The sequence below is a fragment of the Podarcis muralis genome, chromosome 6, assembly GCF_964188315.1.
Source record: "Podarcis muralis chromosome 6, rPodMur119.hap1.1, whole genome shotgun sequence".
NCBI lineage: Eukaryota > Metazoa > Chordata > Lepidosauria > Squamata > Lacertidae > Podarcis > Podarcis muralis.
This window is the reverse complement of record NC_135660.1, coordinates 66,729,482-66,750,446: the sequence shown is the minus strand read 5'-3', so window position 1 is coordinate 66,750,446 and position 20,965 is coordinate 66,729,482. Positions and strand designations below refer to the sequence as shown.

Here is a 20,965-nt window from a genome sequence, read left to right as displayed (position 1 = left end):
ACCACGATTTGTCATGCTCAAATGACATAAGTAACAGTTAATAATAAAAAGTCATGATTAAGAGTTACAATAACCCTTGTGTTTTGGTGTGTGTTGATCTCATTTTAGTTTACTGCTGCTTTTTAAAGTGTTTTTAATAACTTACTTTAACAATTTTATTGATAATTCTTCTTGTAAACTGATTCAAGGTTTTGTTAGGATCAAGTGGTATTTAAATTCTCCTCTGCTCTTCCACCATGGCCATGAGGAAGAGATTGGAAGCTTCTCCCAGGTTAATTGATTTAGCATGCCAGCTGAGCTGAGATCTAATCTGTGGTAAATCTTACTATGATTTGTTGAACAAGCCAGCTGAATCACTTACAGTTAGAAGTTGGCTTGTTTCAATAAGCCATCATTAGGATTAACCATAGTTTGTGCAAATTTGGATGTTGAAATCAGTTGCTATTAATCTAAAATAGAAATGAAAGCTTCAAAGCTCCTCCTTGTATTTGAGCCAGAAGACTAGATGGAGCACAGAGGGTCCATATTTTGCTTAGGCTCATTCCTAACACGATAAAGTCATGATTTACCATGACTTCCATATGCAGTCAATGCACATTAGTGTGAAACTCTGTGGGGCAATTTAGTTCCTCTTTCTGCTGACTCGTTAGGATGCTGCAATAGGGAAAGATGGTGTTAAATCAGAAGGCCATTTGTTGAATCCTGTCATTTGCACTTATTGTCGTGGGGGTGTAGCTGGATGTCACTGGGGCTGACAGGAATCCAACAACATCTGAAGGCCAACAGGTTGCTGAGCCCTGTTCTAGATTCCTGTAGCAGCCATCACAGGAACATCAAACCCATGTTACCTTGAAAAATCCAAACTAGCATAGTTAACTTAGCCATTTCTTCATTTAATAACTCCTAAATAAATTTGCAGCTATAGCAGGCTAAATGGACAGGCCTCCAGTGTCAAAAGCTGTTTGTGATTAAGTACCACATTGTATAGCAAGTAACAATACAGGAACCATAAGACTGGACTGAAAACCTATTCTTCCTATCACACCTATTTTTTTCCCCATTCCCCAAAGGCCTGACATTTCTTGTGATGCTCATAAATCAGTTTGTCTAAAAAAAAAATTTTCCTTTGCCCTTTATATGAAAATAGAGACTTTGGGTAAAAAGGCAGAGAAGCTGTATTCTATGTGCAAATGTTGACTGAAAAACTCAGCAGTTGGTGGGGTGGGGGAAACCACTGAGACAAGTTCTCCAATATTATTTAACCATAAATGCAGTGCTTGAGAGAATATGGCGTTCTCCTCTCATGGCAATCCAGAACCACAAAAAGCATAAACAGAACATGAATTAAAATGAATGTTTCCTGATTTGAAATTTAGAAATGATTGGTAAATAGCTTTCAGAGCCATGCACAAATTTAATCATATGGTACTAAGAAAATGCTTTAATTTCACTCAATTTCATCAGATCAGATTGCACAAAAATATCCTATTCATGAAGTTAACCCCAGTCACATCCAGCTTAATCTCCTTAAAATATGTCAAGGAAAATCCATATGATTGAATTAAATGAACAGTATTCAGAAACCAAGAATCTGATTTCACATTCGTTAGAGTTGTTTGCTTTAGTAGGTAAAGTCTGAGTGCAATGAAGAAAGGGAAGATCTAAAATGATCACTCTATGAAGGAAAACTATCAAATCCCAAGTCCCCCTGACAAAGTTTTTATCAAATCTGGTTTCCTAAAATTGTCCTTTAAAAGAACAAACCATTCTCCTTAGTCTCAGTTTGAGATATTCCCGTTATTCAAGAATAGCTCCATAAAAAATAAATGAAATAAGAAGGGAGGTCACGGCAATGTTGTGAAATTGGAGTGTGGTGATCACACAGGGTCCCCGGACGTTTAACGGTCTGTTGATCTCTGTGCCACCACTGTGCTCGCTTCCCCGCTGCCACCAACCAGTTACTCTCTGGTAAAACACGGAGTCCAGTCAGTTGTTAAAAGTAAACCAAAAAAACCCCCACAAAAACAAGTTTATTTTACAAACATTAACAAGTTTATGGTTTCTCAGATAATATTCCTGTCAGTATCTTAACTTTAGTTTCTTTACCAGCCCTATACCTTCCTAATACCTTCTGACTGATTATCTCAACTGTTTGACTGACTCCTCTTAACAAATTCTCTCACTCTCTCACACCAGACTAGCCCAACCCACAGACTTATCTTCTCTGTCTCATCTAACTCCAGACTGTCTTCTCAACTACTCTAACTCTTTCTCATAAAAAAACCTCTGTGCTTAAACCATATACACAGTTAACTCTGCCCCTTGGGTTCCCATTGGTTAGTCGTTTTACAATTAGTTAACCCTTTCCCTATGAACCCAGTATGATGTCACACACAAAGAAGAGCCAACACCACATGGAGTTCACATTTCTTTGAGTCTTTCAGGTAACCCCAAATCCTGTCTTAACACATAATGTCAAAGCAAGGTTGGAACCCCTCCTCCTCCTTCCTCCATCATGAGTGCCATTTCTTCCAGTCCATCAGAAACCACACAGTTTGTCATTGCATCTAAACCAGCAAACCATGGTTGTGCTATTCCAAATCAAAGCACATTCAGCAAAGTGCATTGACTAAATCATATACTGTATAGGTAGGGATTGTAGACCCTCCCACCTTTTCCTGGGGGTGGAAAATAGAGAATCATCTTAAATCCAGGCCTTCTGACTCTTCCATCCAACTCTCCTGCAGAGTGGAGAGCCTCAGCATTAGTATAGAGAGGCTGAATAGGGTAACATTTCTTGCTTGACTTTTGTTTCTGCATGTATGTGAGGGGGGGAATAGTTTTTCATGTCACACAGCAGGCTGTTTCAGGTCCAAAAAGCCATAAAACAACAACTCTAAAACACTCTCAAGCTGGCTTTGCAGCCATTCCATGCTGAATAGCGCAGCCAGGTGTAGAAACCATATATGCAACCTTTGTACTATGTTCTCTACAGAAGGCAGTTGACCTTTTATGCTAAGTGGGAAATCATTTGTGAAATCCCAATTACTTGGTTCTAAGCTATTTCAGCAGGTGAATGCCACGTGTTAACCCTGCTTTAGAAAGGGAGCACATTACGTGTATAGGGAGAAATTGCTGTCCTTTTTTGTACAAGAATCTTATTCCCCAAAGTAGAAAATTACAAAAGCAATTGGTGCAACACAGGTAAAATGAGAGATGCAACTTACTTTATCATAGCAGATCTTCAAAATGTTTGCTTTTTAAAACTGCTGTAAAGTGTTTTTTTTTGGGGGGGGGGGTTGTTCAAGCATAAAGGACAATGGGCAATTGACCTTCCCAGAATCATATCAGAGAGCTCTGCATTGTGTGTGTGTGTGTGTGTGTGTGTGTGTGTGTGTGTGTGTGTTACCATCTGGATGCAAAGTTGCCAAGATTGTAGGGAGAATTCCGGTGTCTTGCAGGATTTTTGTTAGGATGCAAAACCAGGTTGGCCTTGAGCAAGTCTCTTTTCAGCTATCCTCGGTTGTTGAAATGGCAAGACAAGATCCCCAAAGCTTTAGTCTCTGTAGTTTGGTATGGAAACAGCTACTCCTTCTAAACCGTTCCTGCAGTCCTTTGGTGAGACAGCCCCAGCAGGGATTTAAAATTACAAAACATGCATCAAAGCAAAGTGTGGAAATATAGGATGTTTAAACTATCCCCTTATATGCTGCTTCCAAAGGCCCCCCCTCCCTTAACTTTTGGTAAGTTAAAAAATGTTTTATTTACAAATTATTCAAAGAGTAGATTCATGTGCTTTTCTGTACAGCAGCAAGAAAAGACAGGCAGCATAACTTGGGTACCAAAATAGTAAGATGTTTCTAAATTATTTGCACAGAAACACAAAGATGGCTTGCTTAAGCCATGTGGTCTAAGCTTGGAGCATCCAGCCTAGATCTCTTTATTGGTAGACATGGCAGGACAGCTTACTCTATGGCCTTAACCCCTTCGTGCATTAATTAGAGTTAAGCATGTTGGTTATATGAGGCTGATTTATTCCACATAAAGAGCCCTCTGCTTGTTTCCTGGCCTGTGTAGAATTGAATCAATAGGTGAAGCCAATGCTGTGGCCTTTCACCTCTTGACTGGTTCCAAGGATGGCTTCTATTAGAAATGAGTTGCCAACTAGGGATTCAGATGTATTGTAAAGAAGAATGCGCACTGTGTATCTGAGAATATGTATCCTTCCACACAAGTGCACAGGCTGAAGTCAGTGTAGAAAATGTCATTCCATGCTGCATCAAAATCTTATCTGCTCCTTTCAGATGTATTGCCAGTAGGTTATCGAGTTGGCATTTTCGCCTAAGGACAAAAGTAGGCTCTAAGCACCTAAGAAGGAGGATCAGCTTTCTGAAGAAATAAAATAGGGTATTTAGCAAAAGCCAACATATAGATTTAAGTTCATAAGTATAATAAAACAGTCATTTGGATCAAGGACTGTTTCTAAAATGTATAATTAAGCAAGAAGAGTATAATATGATTAACTCCTGTGTATCATTAATAATAAAAAATGAAACCTACTATAATGAAAGACATCAAAGATTATAATCCTGCATGATAGTGTTAGAAGTCAGAACCAAATAGATGTGGCATTAAGCACATCATTAGAAAAACATAGCAAGTTTTTGGGGGGTTTTTTTAAAAGCATGCATCCCACCTCCAGGAACATTTTCAATACATTTTATCCCCACTCAAATATAGTAGTAGCTTTATCAAGATGACTTTTGTTAAGGTTACATGTGGAGAAGGAAGGTTTAAATGTCTCATCTCTTTGCATATGATGGTTCTGATGAAATCCATATACCCTGCTCTTGCTTTCTAAATAAGTAAGTAAATCCTGATATGGTTTATAATAATGCATTGAATGTCACATCTATTTTGGTCCTCAGTGGTTAAGTTTGTACTTCAGCTGTAAATCATTTGCTCCACTAGGTTAATAAGCTGCCTAGATGTTGCTTGAATGAAGAGAAAAGGTAGGGGACTTAATGAAATCCAGAAGCCCTGTAATGGGACTCCTTTCAATTTTAGCCCAATGGTGTCCCCTATTAGTCTTCTGAAAGCAAGTTTAAAGGTTTGTTGTCACAACAGATAAGAGAACCAAACACCTCATTCTTCCGCTCCTCCTGTAATTCAAGCACTCCAAATACTAGGCTTTCTGGTACAGTGCTTTCTGTGTGTCTTATCAAAGCTCTGCCTGAGCTCTACTGAATCATCAATGGTTATAAAGTATTTATATCTGAGGTTTAATGGTTTGGAAACATCATTTCATGATTTAGTGTATTTTATATTGTTGTTTTATTTGGCCATTCATTATAAACTGCCCTGGGGTCCTAAGGACTAGGAAACAGTTTAGAAATGAAGGTTTCTGTAGAAATAATAGGCATGCTTCACTTGTTAAAAGCAATGGAAAACATGTGCAAGTCAAGAGACCAGATTTCATGGCTAGTGCTTCATAGTATTCGTGACTTTGGACCTATGTCTCAAACCAATACCCCAGCGTATAGTGTGGGTGACGACATATGAGCAATCTTGCTGATGCTAAGTAAGTCTGAGTCTGGTCAGTGCCTGGATAGTTGATGACATGGGAACCACATGTATGATATCAGAGGTGCCAAGTTGTGTGCAAGATTGAGGGGGCCTGTCGTTCATGTGACATCATCAGGAGGAGGCTGAGTGCGGAATCCGGCACGGCTTCAATGGCCAGCGGGTCCTCTCTCATGCTCAGGAGGAGCCGGCCATGCTCTGCTCTACCCTCGGCCTCCTCTGACACTTCAACACTGAGGGGGTCTGGCCCCCTGCCAACAGATATGGAGGGGGCAAAGACAGCTCAGCCCCATAGAGTTGGCACTCCTATATGGCATATAAATGTGGGAAAATAAAAAGGAATAAATCTTATTCAGCCTAATGCCATAGTCATGAAACAAATAGTTCCCTCCCTCCCACCCTTCCATTCCTACCCAGTAAGAACACTTAATTCTGATCAATGTAATATATGTGGTTCTGTTGTGGTTGCTCTTTTTCTCCCTTTGTTTGATCATCGCTTTACATAATGCATCTCACTTGTCAATATTTTGAACAGCTGTAGCCATAATTTGTGAATGTGGCGCATAGCAATTGTCTGACATATGAGGAAACTCATTACTGCCTTTTGAAAACCTGCATTGCACTTATGTAACGCAAAACGTGTCATCACTGTTTGTGTTTCAGGCACAATATTGGTAGACAATATGTTGATCAAAGGTACAGCAAGAGGACCTGATCCCACCATTGAACTGACATTAAAGGACAACGTAGACTACTGGGTTATCTTAGATCCTATCAACCAGAGGCTTTATCTAAACAGTACTGGACGAATTCTCGACCGAGATGTAAGTTGGTGTCTCTTCTTCCCCCTCGCTCCAGTTTCCGTTTTGTATTAAAAACTGCTGATTTCAGTGGAAAAATAAGTATTTTCACAACTAATAAAGGTGGGAAATGTGAAGTGTTTGTTTACTCAGTGTAAGTCTCATTCAGCCCAGCTGATGTTTGTCAAAAAGCGAAGATGACTTAAGAAATAAAAATGCTGTTAGTATCTTTTATAGTTTTTGGATGTTCTATCCAAAATAGTGGCAGGGGTTTTTTAAAGGACATTTTGTATCTGTATGTTGATCGATATTCATACTGATGCAAGGCTGTGTGTATTTTTTTGTTCAAGCATACAAACCAGAGCAGTTTGAATAACAACCCTTGGCCCTCCATGTTGCTGAACCACAGCTCCTGTCATCCCTGTTGATTGGCTATGCTGGTAGGGGCTGATGGGAGTTGGAGTCCACAAACATCTGGAGAGCCACAGGCAGGCCATCCCTGATCTAAAGGCTGCACCAGGTAAACCAGAAGTGATGGGATTTCAAACAATAAATATGATATATGGTTAACACTCTATAATCCAGACCTACTGTGAGCCCCAAACTCAGCACAACCCATTAGACATATATTGAAGACCACTAGGAGTTTGATATGCCTCCTAGTCTTGCTCTCTACTGCAGACATAGAAAAGGGAACAGTCAATTACTTGACAAACTGGGTGGTAGCTATGTTTGGCTTGCCCAAAATAAAATAAAATGATCTTGGTAGAATCAGCACAGCTGCATTGGACTCCTAGAGCAGGCAGTCAAACCCAATTTGTTTATATGATGTATAACCCATGATGTGCAGTGTTTGCTGCTTGTTTCTGGGAGGTTTCTGCAGAAATCTTTAATGCACCTTTTGCTATTTGAACATAGGATTACATTAAAACTTGTCCCACTTCAGTAATAACCTGAAAAAGACCCAGTTTCTTCCTTACAGATAGAACCAGTGTTAACTGCAGTAGACATTTGTCTTGGTGTTCTAGGAATGGGTTTACAGGATAGAGATAGATTAGATAGATAGATAGATAGATAGATAGATAGATAGATAGATATGGATAATGTGTGCATATCAGCTTACCTATATGCACATTGATGCAGCCTAGAAATAAATAAAACTAGACACTTATCCACAGCAGTGCTCTACGTGTTCAATAAATTTATCTTATTTTGTGGGTATGTGTGTTTTAAGGTTCCTTTAGCAGTAAAGGGATAAAAAAGAATCTGCTGGCAGTTCAGCCTAGTCGATTTCAGCACTCTACCATCTTGTTAGGGGAAATGGCTATAAATTAGAAGCTGGAGTGGGCATGCATTTTTCCCTACCAGCAGGCTGTCCTGCCCTCACCAATTATGATGTAAAATGAAGCCTCACACGTTTTCATGCTTCCTCCCTCTCCCCATCCATGCGATTCACAAAAGAGACAATCTTCCTGAATTATATAATGCTATTGTGAGATGAATATTTGTGAACTCCTCGTTTCTTTAGGCAAAAGAACTTATTTAGATTCAGAATGTATCTTTTTTAGTCTGCTGTGGGCAGATATATTCAGTTGATTTAGCCAGCTGACAACGTAGTCCATACAATTTGCTTTTCTGCAGAAGCAGCTATGATTTGAATGTGCACACCGTAGGCGGAGTGCCTACTGAGTAAGCCAAGAGGTTTTCTTCCCTCTGGCCAAGCCTGCAGCCTCTTTCTGCTGCCAATCACTTTCTTCATTTCTTTACACTTTCTTCAGATTTTGGGGCTCCAGGGCATACACCATATTCTTGGGTGCATCTGATCTGGTGAAGCCCTGAAGCAACTAAGTTTTGAAGTTAACAGCCAAACACCTGGTCCTTTCTTTTATTAACTTACTTTCAAAAGGTGGTTTTTAAAAGACAGGTTTATAAGGATTCCAGTGTTCATTTTCAATTCAGGAGCGAATTTGTGCATTTCTGTTTGATTTCAACAGATTGAGCTCCTTATTCAGAGAAAGAGAGCGCAAACATCTTCACTGTGTTTAAAGAAGCATTTGGGCAGGATTAAATGAAGTGGAATTAAGTGATCATACAAGAAGGAAATCTTCAGTCAATATGTAATGTTTTGCTTTAAAGAGTGTAATATAATAGGACGTGCCCTCTTACAAATTTGGTAACTGGTTAAATAATAGGAAGGTGAAAACAGGTGTAAATTGGTGGTTTTCACAAAACAGGAAAATAAGAAGTGGGGTCCCCCAATGATGCTATCGGGACCTGCACTATTTAATTTTCATAAATGTTCTGGAGTCAAGGAAGAGCAGTAAGAGCGCCAATTTATGGATTACACCAAATTGTTTTGGGTGGTGCCCAAGCTGCAAAGGAGTTCTGAAAGGAGCGTCAGATTGGGATAATGGGCAAAAGCAGCTAATGAGATTCTGTATAAGCAATGACAGTGATCCACCAGCCCCTAAATGCCAACTTCACTTCTCCACTTGTGGAATCTGAATTGACTGTGACTAAAGCCTAAGGAATGCTTGGCTCACATGTTTTGCAATGATGTGTTCAATGGGGAATGGAACTGTTCTCTTCACCCCACCACTGACATCTCATCAGCTTTCTTCAACAACTGTGGGTTGCATGAAGCTGCTTGTAAAGGAATTGCAGTGCATGGGACCCTGCCCGCATTGAAGAGTTCTGTGTGACCAAGGAACCCTTACATGTGAGCAGGGGTTCCTTTACAGACGCTTACTTGCAACATGTGTTTGCTTAAGGAAGCTGGTGTGTTGTTGGGGCAGGGCTCAAAAGACTAAAAACAGTAGCAGAGGAAGCTGCCTTGTACCTATTTGAACCATTGGTCCATCTAACTCACTATAATCTACACCAGGGTTTTCCAAACTTGGGTCTCCAGCTGCTTTTGGACTACCATTCCCATCATTCCTGACCACTGGTCCTGCTAGCTTAGGGATGATGGGAGTTGTAGTACAACAATAGCTGGAGACCAAAGTTTGGGAAACCCTGATCTACACCATGGTAAGCCAATGTGATACCCTCAAGTTGTTATGGAACTGTAACTCTCAGGACCCCCAGTCATTGTGGCCAGTAGGTAAAGTCCAATAACACGTGGACAACCCCAGGTTCTCTTTCCCCAATTTAGGCTTCAGTTCTGACACCAGTTACTTGGAATTGAGTCCCGCTGAATTCGATAGGACTTAACTTCTGAGTAGATTTGATTAGGGTTGCGCTTTTATTTTATATGAAACAGAAGTAATACTCCACATATCCAGGTGATTTGTAGAAGTAACTATGCATTTATTTTTCTCCCTTCTTTACAGCCACCAATGTCAATTCAGTCTATTGTGGTTCAAGTCCAGTGCATTAACCGAAAAGTAGGAACTGTCATCTATCATGAAGTTCGGATTGTAGTGAGGGACAGAAATGATAACTCTCCCCAGTTTCAGCAGCAGCAGTACTATGTAGCAGTCAATGAGGTCAGTTTTAGTATTGGTACTGTTATCATTTTTCCCCTAACTACTCATGTACTTTTTGATATCATCTCATCAATGTACTAAAGCACTTAATGTTAATTTGCTTTTGGGTTTTCCAGTTGATTTTGAGCCTTTTGTGTGTTTATATTAAGAACTTGCCTTGAACTGAATCACTTGAGAGAAAATCATACTTGTATTAATTAAACAAACCCAACCCATTCAGGGGTGCATATGAGTAAGCAAAGGAGACACAAACTATTTTAGCATACTGCCGTAAGAAGTTAACACACACACACACACACACACACACACACACACACACACACTTATATTCTGAACATTATTCTTCCATAATAGAAATGGTATAATACTATGCAAAGGAACAACTAAGCAACCTTAATTTTCAGTTTTAAAAAGTTATCTCTTGACAGTATTCCTCACCCCCTGGTTGTTCTTTATTCCGCACTTCAATGGCAATTTTAGCACAATGATCTACTTTCTGGCAATTCCAGTCTTTGGATTTTCCAATCATTTAGTTTTATTCTGTATCAACCAGTTCCAAGTTAGGACCTTATTGCTAGATTAGTTTGCAGACAAGAAACAAAGGCAGACAATGATCTTTGGGTCTAATTTTAGTCATAGCCTTTTAAGTCAATAAGCTTTTATTGACTTAAAATTAGCTTTTGGTTCTGTATGTTTCCCTGTTGTCTTTGGAGTAAACTAGAGCAGTACCATTTCTTGATAGAAAACCATTGGTTTTGATCTGTGTCCTGTATGCTGAACTTGTAATAATTGTGGTTATCTTTCTGTGGAGATTGTGTCTTCTCATACAGTTAGGCAAGGATGTGTCCTTGCCTTCATTATTTTGAATTTGTAACTGGTAAATTTCTCCTCATTTTTGGAAATAATATCTTCTCATCCTCCTAAGATATCTATTGCATGCAGATGATGCAGTTTTAATTTTGAAGACATAATTGGGTAATAAATGTTTCCTTTTGGGGTTTAATTATTTTTTAATTGAAATTCTTAACCATTAACCATCCAAAATCCAGAATTATAATATTTTCTAATATTATATTTCTTTGGGTCCCACATAGTCATATGTTCAATCAAGTTGGCTTACAGAAATACCTTGAGCATTTGGTGTCTTGAATCTGCCAACTTGAGAACTCAGAGAAAAACTGAAGAGGCCAAGGTGAAGCAGAATGTGAATACAGTTACTCAATTTTTCTCAACAAAGGGTGGAGAATTTGTTTCACTCTTGTGGACTCTGCTTCATTGGAGGTTTTTAAGCAGAGATTGGATGGTCACCTGTCGTGGATGCTTTAGCTGAGATTCCGTACTGTAATTTCCCCATTTTATTTTTGCCACTTGAAAACAACAAATCCAACTGTGACCCATCAAAATAAGCATTTCCAGATATTTAACCTGTTCAGTCTCTTGAACTGTTGAATGTGTGTACACTGGGCTTATGGGTAAAGTTCATTCTGTTTAAAAGACTTTGGGACCAATCTAATAAAGGCACCAAAGAGCAATGCCCCACCCGGCTCCAATTTATACCACCCCATAGGTAGAATCAAGCTGGAATTCAAAGGGACTTTGTCTTGGATCTCAGTCAGCTTGCAATAAATCCAACTCTAAAATTATTTTCTATTACTAGCTAGAATTGGATCCCACCAGTCCAAAATAATTTTATATAGATGTCAGGTGACATGAAATCCTCATCTGATCTTTTCTTGCTGCTCTTCTCCAGATCTTCCTGGAATACCATTTAGCCGTGTCAGATAGGTCAACAATGATGGCAATTGTCGAAAATATGATCCAGTACAACAGAATAGTTCAATACTTTAGACCAATTTTATGCCAAATATATTGATTTCCTCCTTTAATAAGTTTCCAAAAATGAGCTGAATCTTCCCCTCCAGCTGCTCTATTAATTTCCTCCTGCACCTGTCTGATATATATCACTCCCTTTCTATATAGATTTCTTTTCATTCCTACGTCGCTGAGCCCAAATCCAAAAAAATTCAGAACATTTTTTAGCACTGCTTGATTATAAGAACTGCTATTTCAAAGCATTTAATGTTCATTATTCTGTACATAGGTTTATTGCCTTTTAAGTGGCACAAATTATTGTAAACACCATTATTGTTGTTCCAAATTTCTTCTTAATGTAAGTTTATTGGCTTTTTTTGCGTCTTGAAGCTTTATAATTATTTGCTATTGTTTTGAGTTGAAATATTTTTGAGCTGTTTAGAGCACTGGGGTGGGTAGGTTTAAAATTCAAACAACTGCACAAACATTTCCCCCTATAATTGATTTTGTTAAGTGCATATAAGTTCGATATAATTATAGAATACATTTGTTGTGGTTTATTTACAGCAATTGTAATCCACAGTCCTCTGACTTTTGCATTTAACAATGTTTTAAATTAATATCAGGCACGATAAGTTCTCGTGTGTGGGGTGGGTGTGGTGACTTTCTTTAGTGTGAGAAAGGTTGCATCCACAAGATGAATGTACTTGCTTTAATTTTTAATTTTTATAAAGGACCTCTTTACACTGGGCTGTGTGGGTATGGACTGAGTGGAAGCATCCATTCCTCTACTCAATTCTGTCAGCTTAGCCAATCTTGTGCAGGCTGCCACCAATGGAGTGAAACAAGACAGAGCTTCACCTCCATCAACACAGAACTTCCCTTTTCACCCTCTTAGTGGCAGACAGAAGGCCATTCAGTGGTATCCCCCATTGCAGAGCCCAGTGGAAATTCCCCCAAACAGGGTGTTCTGCAGACAGAGTGGGGCTGAGCTGACTCAGGATCTGCTAGATCACAAGCTGCTCTCAGAGCTGGCACTACTATTTGTATGGTCTGTGGAGGCTTTTCAGGGTAACAGCTGGATTTTTGCACTGTTAAGTGATGTGATAGAACCCAGTTCTTTCACATAAGACAATGCTCATGCCTTTGTATTCCTCCTTCAATTGGCCAAATGGTGATTAACTTCCTCTGTTGACTTCTCCTCTGCAGGCGTCTGTGGCTTGTGGCTGGTTCAGTATAAATCTTTCATAAGTTCTGTTACTTGATCAGGCGCGGCTATTAAGAGTGTCTTTGAGTTGCTGTTGAAAAGTCACACAAAATGGCAAGCAGCCTTGTGATAAATCAGTAGCATAATTAATTGTGTGGTTTAATTAGCTGAAATTAAGGATTGTAAAAACTAGCTTATGGTCTGCAGCAGTAAAAACTTTCAAACTGTCTCCTTCTGCTTGCTTGCTTGCTTGCTTGCTTGCTTGCACACCCACCCATCCCTCTTTTGGTATAGCCGTCTGTTGAAAGAAAAGATCTCTCAATAACATGCTCCATAGATCTGAGGAACACTTTATAGCCTTGGAGGAAATTAGGACAAGAAAATAAATTGGTGATTTCAGTAAATGACCCCTTTCCTTGCTTATCAAGGTGCAGTTCTTACAAACTTTGGAGGTTTCAAATGTTACTGAATTTCACAACTAACCCAAATTCTCAGAGGACCCCTGACTTGTACAGGGGTAGCTGCTGAGCTTAGGAATGCAGAGCTCTAGTGTTTTGGATAGGTTTAATTATAAGGCAGAGATGTGAAACTTGTGGTCTTCCATGTGTTGTTGGACTCCATCTTTCACCATTCCTAACCATTGACCATTACACGAGTTGAATTCAATTTACACAACAATGCTGTCCTGCTACCTCTTCCCCACTGCAGCCCCCTGTGCCTTCAGCAAGCCTCTTGTGTGCACCGGGGACCTGCAGGAAAGGACTGGGGCATGGCATGCTGAGAGGCTGCAGTGAGGTGTGGGGAGTGATCAGACGCAGCCAGTTTCTGCAAGTCAGAGCTACACTAGCGCAAGCTGTCTCTGCCTCATTTTTACTTATTTCTTCGTCCCTCAGGCTTTCTGTGAGTGCAGAAGGCTACAGTGGGGAGGAAAGAGCCAGACAACCGATTTTGCCTCTAGCCTCACCCACTATTAGCATGTAGCCTCTGGAAGGTTACTCAGAAGAGGATGCAGTCCTTGGGCTGAAGAAAGTTCCCCACTCCTCAGCAATGATGCAATTGGCATAAACAGCCCCACAATATAGCCTTTCTCTGTCTGTCTGATCATTGACATTCCCAATGAGCAGTGTTGGAGAATGTAATTTTAACTAAAAGCCTGTGATAACCACGATACCTGAAATTTAATCAGGCTACATACGTACCGAATATGAACAAAGTTGTCTCTTCTTTTCTCATAGCTCCAACCCATGGTTGCATCTTTATATATTAACTGGCATATTGCCATATGCCTATTCTATTACAGTATATGTTGCGTATTTCACATTGTTTTAACCTACACAGACCAATTGTATTTCCAATGTTATTATTAAACTCTTTCCTGTTCCTGTTTTGCTGAATTCCTTCTACTGTTGCTTAGAAGATCTATTAGAAGATCTTTATTTAAGACAACGAAACCTTCTGTTTTCCAGACTCTATTTTTTCCTCACATGGTGTGAGATTCCTTACTTCTGCTCCTCTTACAAGAGTTTGAGTATTTGCAAATACTGAAAAAAGGCAAGTGAAGACTAGAATTTTTATTTATTTGCTTTCTTTTTTTAGTATATGAAATTATAACCCCCTGAGAGATGAAGTTTTAAAATCCCATATAGAATATTTTCTCCCATTTGTTTCGCTCTTGCGCAGTGCTATTGTGCAGTGGAGCTGAGAGGGATATTTTAGGTGCTAAAGGTTGCGTGTGCTTCATCATGCTGAAACTAAGTAGCTCTGGCCAGTGCCTGTTAAGTGACAGCCTGGTAGCAATAAGTATCCTACTTTTCTTCCATGATGGAAGAAAGGTGGGATATAAAAGTATAAAAAACCCTAGGACTACCACATCTGCTCTTCCTGCTCGCCAACCCTGTCATACACCCATCCTCCCCAACACCTGACCAACTGCTCCTCCCTTTACACCTCACTTACTCCCTTGCCTATCCCATCACAGCTCAGCTCAACTACTCCCCTAATGGCTCACCTAAATCCACCCCCCTCATAGCTCTCCTCAACTCCTTTCAAAGGAGGGGAAGGTGCTTTAGAAAGTTTCTAAAGTGCTTCCTCCCATCTTTAAACCTCACTGCACCTGTATGTAATGGAAGGAGAGATGCTTCACCACTCTCCCCCTCTTTTCAGCTGTTCGTCTGGGATGTGTGTCACCCTGTTGTCATGCTTCAGGTCACGTGGCCTCCTACTAGTAGCCATGTGAACTACGGTATGATAACAACCTTACATTTCAATGTACATAGGAAGAAATACTGGTTTCATTTTGCTACACTGTCTCTTGCTCTTGTTTTCTAAGCCATACCCATTACGTTGGTGAATAATCAGTCCCTGTTTGCTTCCCCACCCATGGTGGGGTACTTCTGAATGGTTGAAACCACAGCAACCTAATACTGTTGTTGCCTGGTAATAGTTAATAATATTAGAGACTGGTAATCTATCTCTACATTTGTCTTATTGTATTGCTTATGTCTTTACTCTTTACAATATGAGCATTTCTTGTGAGCTTTATAATTCCATATAAACTTGATAATTTGTGACTGGGTTTTGTTTAGCAACTGCCATATGAGGTAGTGTAAGGAAAATAAATGGTATTGTATGCAGTACCTTCATATTATCATTGCAGCCATTCCCAGACATGGTGTGTGTGTGTGTGTGTGTGTGTGTGTGTGTGTGTGTGTGTGTGTGTGTGTAATGGAATCAAAATGCATATCACTCACACTAGCAACTGAGATTAAACTAAACTGCAAACTTTCTGGGGACACAGAACAGTCACACCCAGTCTGAATGGGAAAGAGTTGAAGGAAAGCAATGGAAATGATAAATAGTTCAGAAGCATGCCACATGAGGAAAAGTCAAAGGCACTTGGTTTGTTTAGCTAAGAGAAAAGAAGATTAAGGTGAGAGTGGATAGCAATAGCTTACATTGATATGCTTTAAATAGTCCATTGGTTCATTGGTTCTTTTGTAGTTGCAAGAATTTTATTATGATGAGGTAGCTCTGAAGGTCAATGAATCCATTACTGGCCTGTACAGTCATAAATCTTAGTATGCCTCAATGCCAACCTTAACAGACCATGGTGTGTTTTGGGGTAATAACTACTGGGAGAAATTACTGCAAAATTTACTGATCTTCCATTTTGAGAGAAACCATTTTGTTGATGTAGTATTTAGCTCTTATTCTAAGGGCAAGATTGCAGTCTTGTTTAAGAATATTCAGATCCAGTTATTCTGTTAGTTACAAGAGTTTAATGTGTTGGGTTTTTTGCCTTGATTTGAGGATAGTAAGAAGATAGTAGCTGTCCTTTAGTTGTTTTTTTGGATAACATTTCCCCCCTATTTTTGGAAGATAGTTCTTAGGTATAGTTTGACCCCTTTGTTGGAAGTATAGTCCGTAGTAAGATGCAAACTTGGAAAATATAGTTCAAAGTGAGTTTCTTCCACTTCCAGTGTAATTATTCTCCCCACCCCACCTTGGTGTTTAAATCACTAATCTCAGTTGGTATGTACAGCATCAGAAGCATATTGGTGTGTGATGATTACCTGTAAATTGTATTCTGCTTCACTATGAAGGTCCTCAGTAACATCATATTATTATTATTATTATTATTATTATTATTATTATTATTATTATTATTGCCTTAATAAGGCTTAATAGGCCATGAAAGTAATGAATGCATCTCATGGAAATTAGATTAATTTAATACATAAATTACTGAAGTGGATTGCTAAAGCTTAAGTGTTCCATATGTAGATAAGGTTCTCTTTTATTTACAATGCTTCCGCTTTTCCCAGGGATGTAAGAATGTCTTGTTGTTAATTGGCAGCAATAAACTTTTGTAGTTAGTCTTCTAAAAAGAGCCACTTAGACAGTTTGCAGTAGTTTCTCTGGCTGTCCTCCCCCTTTTATTTGGGAACCTTCAGCTGACATAGGTGAGAAACAATGTAGATGCTTTTTATTGCAGGTTGTCATATTAAAAAGATGTCATGATAAAAAGATATCTGAATCTTACATACAGATTATTCTTCTTGTAAAGCTATACAAGCAGCTTTCCTCTTACGACATCCTGAGATCTGGCAAGTGGATGCAATCTGATGCTTGAATGATGAAGAATTGGTGACATGCTAAAGGAATGTTAGACTGTTTTATAGGGATGAAGGACTTCGATGTTCCAGTAAAAAAATCAAAATAATATGAGGAAGTGGCACAAGAAATGATGAAATCCAGGATGTATCAGAAGCAGACAGAACAATTTACACTGGAGAAACCACTTCCAGTCAGTGTAGACATTACTAAGCTAGACCAATGGTCTTATGTAGTCTAAGGCAGCTTCTTCTGTTCCTATGTTCACTATATTAAGGCAAAGATATATTGGTTACAGTGAATACTGCAATCAGTAAGTATAATTAAACCACATCATATTGTTATAAATGAGTACAGTGGTACCTCGGTTTAAGAACAGTCCGGTTTAAGAACAATTTGGTTTACAAACTTCGCAAAACCGGAAATAGTGTCCTGGTTTGAGAACTTTACCTCGGTCTAAGAACAGAATCCGAACTGTGGAAGGGCACTGGCGGTGGGAGGCCTCATTCGGGAAAGCATGCCTCGGTTTAAGAACAGTTTTGGTTTAAGAACAGGCTTGCGGAATGGATTAAGTTTGTTAACCGAGGTACCACTGTACAATATATAATGCAATATTCCCCGTAAGGGGAGTTCTCCACTTCACCACTTGGTTCCTCTGTGGATTCCAGTAAATTTGGATTACAGTTTTTCAAACAAAAAGTTCCAGGTTCAATCCCAGGAATCTCCAGGCATGTCTGAGAATGATTCCTGTCTAAAACCCTGGAGAAGACTGGTTGTCAGTCAGTGCAGACAGTACTGAACTAGATAAACAGACTGACTCTGTATAAGACATCACCATGGGTTTCTATTTTAATTGTGTACTTCCAGAATTTTCCAAGGTGTTCTAAATTTAATATATCTCAGATATAATGATGGAAAGTCCCTGAGGTCTCTGAAGTGACAGATATTCTTCATATCTTATTAAGCACAATTAAAACAAATGCACCCAGTATTAAACACTCAGGCATCTGATGCAATGACATGGTGGAAGGTATCGCATTTTACTGTGCCCAGTTTGTTGATGTTCCATTCCCTCTCTTTCTAGATAATAGGAAAGTTTTTATTGTTTCGAATACTGGAATCTGTACCTCAATGTGTTAATTTGGCTGGCAAGTTTGGTTTGACCTTTTAAAATATTTGACTGAGTTGCAAACTATTCATTCATATTCACATTTCTTATTTTGCTCCCAGTGATGAGTAGAGAGAGGGACTCTGGGTTCTTCACACACACGCACACAGAGGTGGAATTTGTTTTGTTATTTTGTTTTTACATAGCCTTGCTTAATATTCTTTACCCTGAGTAAGGGGCAATAGTTCACAAGGTATTTCGCAGTATACTGTCAGAAGGAAATTGGCAGGAAGGCAATTTGGTGTGACAAAGGATGTCATAAGAACATTCCGTATATCTATAGCAGTATGTCAGTTATGTCATCTCAGAACTGAGTACCTAATCATGGAATTTGTTTATTATAGTGTACAGTAAGGCATGAAATAATTGATGCCACACAGCTACGTGTTGCTTTAAAAATATTGGATGTATACAATAGTCCCAGATGTGAATTACTGGCAGAACTAGTCTAATTTAGCTTCAAGTATATAGTGGATGTTAGAAGAGAGAGCCAGCATGGTGTAGTGGTTAAGAGTGGTGGACTCATAATCTGGCAAACCGAGTTCGCTTCCCCACTCCTCCACATGCAGCTGCTGGGTGACCTTGGGCTAGTCACACTTCTCTGAAGTCTCTCAGCCTCACTAACCTCACAGAGTGTTTGTTGTAGGGGAGGAAGGGAAAGGAGAATGTTAGCCGCTTTGAGACTCCTTAAGGGGAGTGAAAGGCGGGATATCAAATCCAAACTCCTCCTCTTCTTCTTCCCATAACCACCTACAACTGAATCAGTTTGCTCTTCTATTCCCATGCTGCACCATTGCTCAGAAGTAAATTGCACCACTGCTCAGAAGTAAATTTTGTTTTCAATGGGACTTTCTTCCACATAGGTGTTCCTAGGATTGTCTCCCAAAGCGCTGAACTGTGTTTTTAAGTTGCTTTAACCATCTTAGCTGTCCTTCATTTTCTCTGCACTGAACTTAAGGGTTCACAATTCTAATGAACTGTGTAGAAGGCTTGCTTCTGCATCTGCATACAGACAGTGCACAAGCTTGGGTGCATCAGTAATGAGGTTTCTACATGCCTTATGTTATAGTTGGATGTGGTCTCCCAGCCCATGCACTAGACTTCTGCACACTTGACTGGGAAGATTCGGCTACAGAAACCTGTTTCTGCAGACAGATTGTATTTGCTAAATCAGGATGGTAGTGTTGGCATTTTTAAAAAAGATCAGCACGTAATGCAGCTTTGAGTATGAATATAATTTATACCCACCTTTCCACTGAAATAACTCAAGGCAGTAAAAACACATAAATAAAAATAATTAAAGCTCCAGGAAGTTAAGACAAAACACTAAAGAGGCAAAATGGCAGCTAGTTAAAACATCAGAGTAGTATAAAATTACATGAGATTTTTCTTTTTTTAAAGGGCTTGCCTAAACAAAGCTGTCTTAACCAACTAATAACATCTAAAAAAGGAAGGTTCCAGATTAAGCCCCAGTGGTCAGCGGTGGCCCAGAAAGGCCCTCTAACACTTTGCAGCCACTCTTGCTTCATCCCATTTTGTCACACAGAGAAGGGCCTCTTCACTGGGTCTTAGGAAGCAGGTATGCCTTAAGATTTCAAGGATTTGGACCATGCGGGGCTTTATGGGTGGCGATCAGCCCTTTGAATCAGTCTCAGAAATGTTTTGCTAAACAAGAGCACCTGTTCTGAAATGTATGCAATAAGCTTTCTCCAGCAAATGGGATGGTCCTGTGAGCAATTTTCCTGTCACATTTTGACCAATGCAAGGTTCTGAAGGTTATTCAAAGGCAGCCCCATATACAGCCTTATGAAGCGAATGGGGCAGGATTTGCCCTTTCCAGCTTCATATATGACATCCAGCTCTCCCAGGTTTCAGACAGGAACGAACTTGGGAACTCTTGCAAGAAAAGCAGTTGCTCATCTATGCAGTTATGTCCCTTTCCCATTTTCATGTGGGCAGTCACACCAGCAGCTGCTGGCATGATTTGGGCTGTAAAGCTTCAAGAAATCTCCCTGTTCAAAGTTCTTTATTTGGTTTCACAGAAGGGCTATATAATTTCATGTGGGTTTTAGAAAAAGTCTAAGAAAACAGCTTAGCCTAAATGAGACTGCTACAGGGTAATAGGCTTAAGGAATGTAGCCTTGATGCATATTTTCAGTCCCTGAAAACTGTACTACCGAAAATGAGGGGCATATGGGCTGAACTCTTTAAAAAACTTGTCTGACTAGTAAATCATTGCTTAGAGAAGGCAGTGCTAGCAATCATACCAGCACACCTAGCATTTATACTAGCATTTTGGGAAGGCACAATGGCATACCCTTCAACATTTCTCCAATGAAAATAGGGACACCCCATTCCATAATGAAAATATTACTATTTATAGCCCATGCATCTTACTGGGTTGCCCCGGCAGCTTCCAACATATATAAAAACATAATAAAACATTAAACATTAAAAAAAACCCCTTCCCTGTATCAGATTGCCTTCAGACAGCTCGGGAGTTGGATAACTCCATACTCTCCAACATTTCAACTCCATACCCTCCAACATTTCTCCAGTGAAAATAGGGGTGTCCTAAGGAAAAGCGAGACATTCTGGAATCAAATCATTAACCAGGACAGCTTCTCTAAATCAAGGATGTCCCTGGAAAATAAGGACACTTGGAGGGTCTGCATTGGTACTAAGGTTTTGTTTTAACTGATATCATTCAGTAATTTTTACTAATTAACAAGGTAACTAGGCTTCAGAAGAGCTGGCATATTATATGGAAGATTCCAGCAGACAAAATTTTGCT

At 39.5% G+C, this 20,965-nt stretch overlaps 1 protein-coding gene across 7 annotated transcripts in view; it reads left to right on the top strand.

The window, feature by feature from the left end:
• Window positions 1-20,965, top strand: part of PCDH15 (protocadherin related 15) — a 621,509-nt gene that overhangs the window by 370,530 nt on the left and 230,014 nt on the right. For all 7 annotated transcript variants that reach the window (XM_077930491.1, XM_077930494.1, XM_077930496.1 and 4 more), the window contains 2 exons: window positions 6,247-6,407; window positions 9,716-9,871. In XM_077930491.1, the coding sequence (XP_077786617.1) occupies window positions 6,247-6,407; window positions 9,716-9,871 (317 nt within the window). The remainder of the gene's footprint in view (window positions 1-6,246; window positions 6,408-9,715; window positions 9,872-20,965) is intronic.